Genomic DNA, 5,019 nt, shown 5'->3' on the forward strand with positions numbered 1-5,019 from the left:
AACTCATCTAACTTTACTATATATGCCTTAACAATCTGAAAGTCTTTCCTGACTTTATAATATTATTAGAGAGGCTACCAAATTGGTTGAGGTCCAAGAAGGATAATCACGCAAAGTGCTTTTAAAGAACCCACTTCACAAGCTCACTCCCAAAAATATTGAATCCATTGGACTCTGGATGTTTCACCAATTTGGTAAAGCTTTAAAGTTCTAGAATTGATGCGCCTTTAATCATAACGTAAATTTGTCCTCAAATTTTAATTAAAACATCACCACTGATTTCATGATGGTTGTCAATGTGGACTGTGGAGTACTATACTACTATGTTGATAATTTTATAGTTGGATAAAAAGAATTTGAACTTTGGATGTCTCCGTCAAAAATACCATGAGGTGTTAGCCAATTGAACTATAAGACTTTTAATAAATTTTCATAATTTTTCACACGTTGTCCACATTTAACATATGAAATAAGTGATCGTATGCCGACGGTCTATATTAAAGAGTGTGCTATAACTATGTCACGAATAGGGTGAGGATTATACACATCACAAATATAACAAATATTTCAACATCAGGAGAGAGTGAACCCCATAAATTACAGAATCTTCTCGTTGATTGCATCCCCTCCTTGCAAAGGGTCTCGTACATTTGTAAGCCACCAGAAGCGTGTGTTCGATGTAGGTATGGTGGGACACACTCATTAGCCTCCTACAATCAATGACAATATTTGATGATGTTGATAACTTCTTGTACATCAATTTCAACATGAAGCTTAGTTCAAGTCAAAATATTCCTTTGGGTATATGCGGATATTAAATGATACTTGCGTAGATTAAACTCTTGTCTAGCTAGATGTCAAAAGAGTGATATTAGGGATAATATCAATTGTATTACATAAATCTTAAATATTACTAATATATGCCAACTTCAAAAATAAAAAATTGACAATAACAATAATTTTGTTTATTAAGTTGTGGATGTGACATTAATCATATAATTTGTATGGATTTGTATTAAAATAGCTAGTACCTTAAGCTTTTTTTATTTGACAAATCATGTTACTACTTAGAATGATTGCAGGGTGATTCATTTAAACAACGTACAATCACTTGTGTGGATGTTTGGACACATATTAGGCATCGAGGTACATATTGAAATTCATTTTGCTTCCTAGTTGTCGTGTTGCTGCCCGCATGGACTATGACTACTCTGTAAAATCAGAAATGCTTCTCACATACTGAATTGTATGATTGTATCTTCACCTGCCTTCACACTAAAATTTATTTTAAATTCATCTCTCTTCCTGTTTATCGAGGACTGTTTATTATATTCTGCTGATATTATGAATGAGCCTAAGTACTTAAAATGCTAATGTTCGAGCAACTAACTTCACAGTTATTGCATTAATTGCCCCTCTTTCAAATTTATCTCTAATGAGTTCTTAAATAGGGAAATTAAACGCTTGGATCAAAGTCAATTGATACATATTAGCTTAAAATATTCAGTCAGGTGATGTATGTATATAAATCAATCCTTCGTATTGACCTGTTCACTCATCCACAATGCTTGTCTACGTGCAACAATGCTTTTTACTAGATGCATGGATGCCTAACTACAAATAATCCAGACCATCCAATTCCATACATATATATGGATGGTCCATATTGCAAAGAATGTCATCTAGATATGCATTTACAATCACAACACTGTTTTACATAAATTCAACTAATTAAGTATATTGGTCTTTTACTTGCCTCAGTCATTTTTCTATGGGTAACTCATCCTGTGCATTATTTGTCAAAAAGAAGACAGCAAACTGTCCAGGAAATCACTCCCCAGGTCCTGAAACTCAACAACATCAAATTCATTCCCTGCCATTCTTTTCAAAGCAGGCTGTTCGATCATCATATCAACATCTTGTTCCCACTCTCTCAACACTCTCTTTCGAGGATTATAAACTTTCTCACTGCAACCAAGAAATGTTTCTTTTTCATCTAGATGAGAAGTTATAGAAGAGTTGTTCACATCAATTCCTAAAGCCTTGGCAACCGTCTCAAGTGGGAAGTTAAGAAATGCCTTGTGGCCTCTAATTCTCAAAGAAGCCTTGTCATAAGCCAGAGCAGCTTCCTCAGCTGTGTTGAAAGTCCCAAGCCAAACTCGAGCGCCTTTTCTTGTTGAGTCTCTAATCTCTGCAGCATACTTTCCCCATGGCCGCCTCCTCACACCCCGGTAGTGACGTGTAGCCACCTTCTCTACTCTTACATTAGTCTCCGGTAAGCACGAGTCTGTTGCAGAATTGCTTTCTAGCTTGTCATTACTCGACTGTTGCATATTGTTTGCAGGGCTAATACCATCAAGAAGCTCTTCCCAGGCCTCGGCTCCCATTGATATCCACCTTCCTAGACTTGGTAAACGTTGTAGAACTTTCATCGACCTGTCTTTCCCATCAAGACTAGGCAGTCCATCCCAGGAATTTGAAATTTCTGATGTATCTTTTGTTCCTTCACCTGCTCCATCCCCACCAATAAAGCTTGCCCACACGTTCTCTAACATTGCTCCAGATGCTGCATAATCTTCACCATTTTCAGCCATATTGCCAATTACAAACTCTTTTATCTCCAAAAGTCACATAAAAATATAGAAGAGGGGAGAGGGAAGATTTGGAGTTGAGAAATATAAAGCATTAGAACTAGACGCGTAATTTGAACAGCTCAGACTCAGCAATGCTTTATCCTACTTTCAACAATGGGAATCCAGTTGGAAACTTGTGGTTTCATCCACTGACTGCTAAAATCAAGGAGGATATTAGGATTAAAACACCATGAAAATAGCTCAGGCTGTATATTATATGGCTCCCATGTTGACTTGTGTGGTTGGTCTAATCATTTGTATAGATACTATGTACTTCGTATGTCATATTGGAAAACCTTCCTACAATTCATGATTAATTACATAAGAAACAGAGAAGCAGAAGAATTGAAAGCTGGCTAGAGTATAATTTACATTTTTATAATTGCCTTTGCGTGGTGCACATATATTTTGGCATGTTTGTACTATACCTCATTAGTCATACCTTCGTCACAAGACACCTTCAGATACATATTATAATATTGTTCTTCTTATCCCTAATAAAAAAAGCAACTGTGGCCAATGGCTTTATGGCCTAATGGCATATGCAATCCATGTGTGTTATTACTATCCTCTGCATTTAAAATGAATTTACATTTTATAATTCAAATTAAATATTACAAATTTAACAGTATATCTAGTGTCATATCATTTGGGTCATATTTGGGTCATTATGATTGAACTTAGAGATAAAATATTAAGCTTGAAATGGACTGTAAATTGACTTTATACATATTATAATTTTGTATTCTTAGAATAATGGAAGTAAGGCTGCGTTTGTTTCGACTGAAAATGGATTGGGGAAAACAATTTACATCCTGTCATGTGTTTGGTTGCGCATGGAAAATTTGGTCAAACGGAAAATCATTTCCATTGATTGTAAAATACCAACCCCACACCTGTAAATTATTTTACACTTTCATTTTACCTTCAAATCATTTCCACTATCCTCAGAAAATTTCTCTCCTCACTCACTCTCATCACTCATGCCAAGCCCAAGCCGAAGGACGGAGAGAGCTATCGTTGGTGAAGCCCAGATCCAATCCCCGACCTACAGCCCCACCGGTCTAATCGCATAGCCACAACTTCTCCATCGTGCTCAAACCCATCTTCGATGAACCATGAAACCCATCGTCATGCCTGCAAGCCCCTCTACCAATGAAGGCAATTTCTCATCTACTTCACCTTCATCCTCTCTCTCACTTATCGACCCATCCTTCTTCCACCCATGCCATCGCTGCCTTAATTAATTAATTAATTTATTTATTTATTTTGTAAAATAACATTTTTGCTTGGGTTTTGGAAGATTGGTGGTTGGGGTGATTCATGGGTTTCAGTGGTGGTGGGTTGGGGGTGAGTTTAAGCGTTGATGGTGGTCAATTGGGGGTGGTGGATCATTGGCTATGGTGGTTTGTGGGTTTCATTGGTGGTGGATTATGGGTTTTGGTAGATGGTTTTGATATTGATTTTGAGATTAATGGGTTCTGATTTTGATTATGATTTTTCAAATTAATTGGTTATGTGGTGGATGATGGTGGCTGGGTTTGGGAGTTGAGAAAATGGCTGAGAAAATGTGAAAAATTTGTAGGAAAATAACATTTTCAGAATATTACCAAACATTGGAAATTGTTTTCTGAACTGTTTTCCATTGCAGAACCAAACATCCGCATTTCATTTTACTTACGGGAAAACAATTTCCCTTGAAATCATTTTATACTCAGAATTGACTTTCCGTTGAACCAAACGTAGCCTAAAATAGTATTAACTGCAAATGGCAGATTGTAAGAATTTAGATATTTAAGGGATTAGCAGAAATATAACAAAAAATAAGTGTTTACGTGTAAATTGTAAACCGCGCTAATCAGTTGTTGAAGTTACTGATTTTACAAGAATAATACTTGTGTGAAAAAGTGTGGTAACGTTGTTCTAGTAACATTGTTTGTATTTTTTAGAAATACATGTGGGTAAAAAAGTGTGTGAAAATACGTGTAATATTATTTAAAACTAAAAACATATGTTTAAACACATGAACCAAATGTGCCCTAAGAACTTCGTTGTTTCTTTGAAAATACATTTAAGAAGAAGAAGGGCATTTTTTAAATACTTGTTCAAATATAGATCCTAATTCAAAGAAATCTTTACATTTCTCCAAGTTTCAACATTTTCTTTTAATTTTTCCTCATCTTTTTGAATAGCCTTCCTTTTTCTTTTTCTTTTTTATGCTGAAAGAATATTTTGAATAACCAAGTGGAGGCAAGGGGATTTTCTAGTACATGTTTGAAGCTCACCATAGTAAAAAGGTGCAAAGGGAAAACCAGTTCCATTTTAGACCACTCCATATTGCCACCTTTTATGCATGGAAAACAGAAATTAAAAAATAAAAATAAAA

General features: G+C 35.5%; 1 protein-coding gene across 1 annotated transcript; it reads right to left on the reverse strand.

Moving 5' to 3' along the window:
* Positions 1-1,711: 1,711 nt before the first annotated feature.
* On the reverse strand, positions 1,712-3,079 carry LOC126726076 (ethylene-responsive transcription factor ERF091). Its single transcript, XM_050431201.1, has one exon. The coding sequence runs from the start codon at positions 2,592-2,594 to the stop codon at positions 1,800-1,802; it is 795 nt and encodes a 264-aa protein (XP_050287158.1). The 5' UTR covers positions 2,595-3,079; the 3' UTR covers positions 1,712-1,799.
* Between the last annotated feature and the right edge of the window lie 1,940 nt (positions 3,080-5,019).

The sequence above is a fragment of the Quercus robur genome, chromosome 5, assembly GCF_932294415.1.
Source record: "Quercus robur chromosome 5, dhQueRobu3.1, whole genome shotgun sequence".
Lineage (NCBI taxonomy): Eukaryota > Viridiplantae > Streptophyta > Magnoliopsida > Fagales > Fagaceae > Quercus > Quercus robur.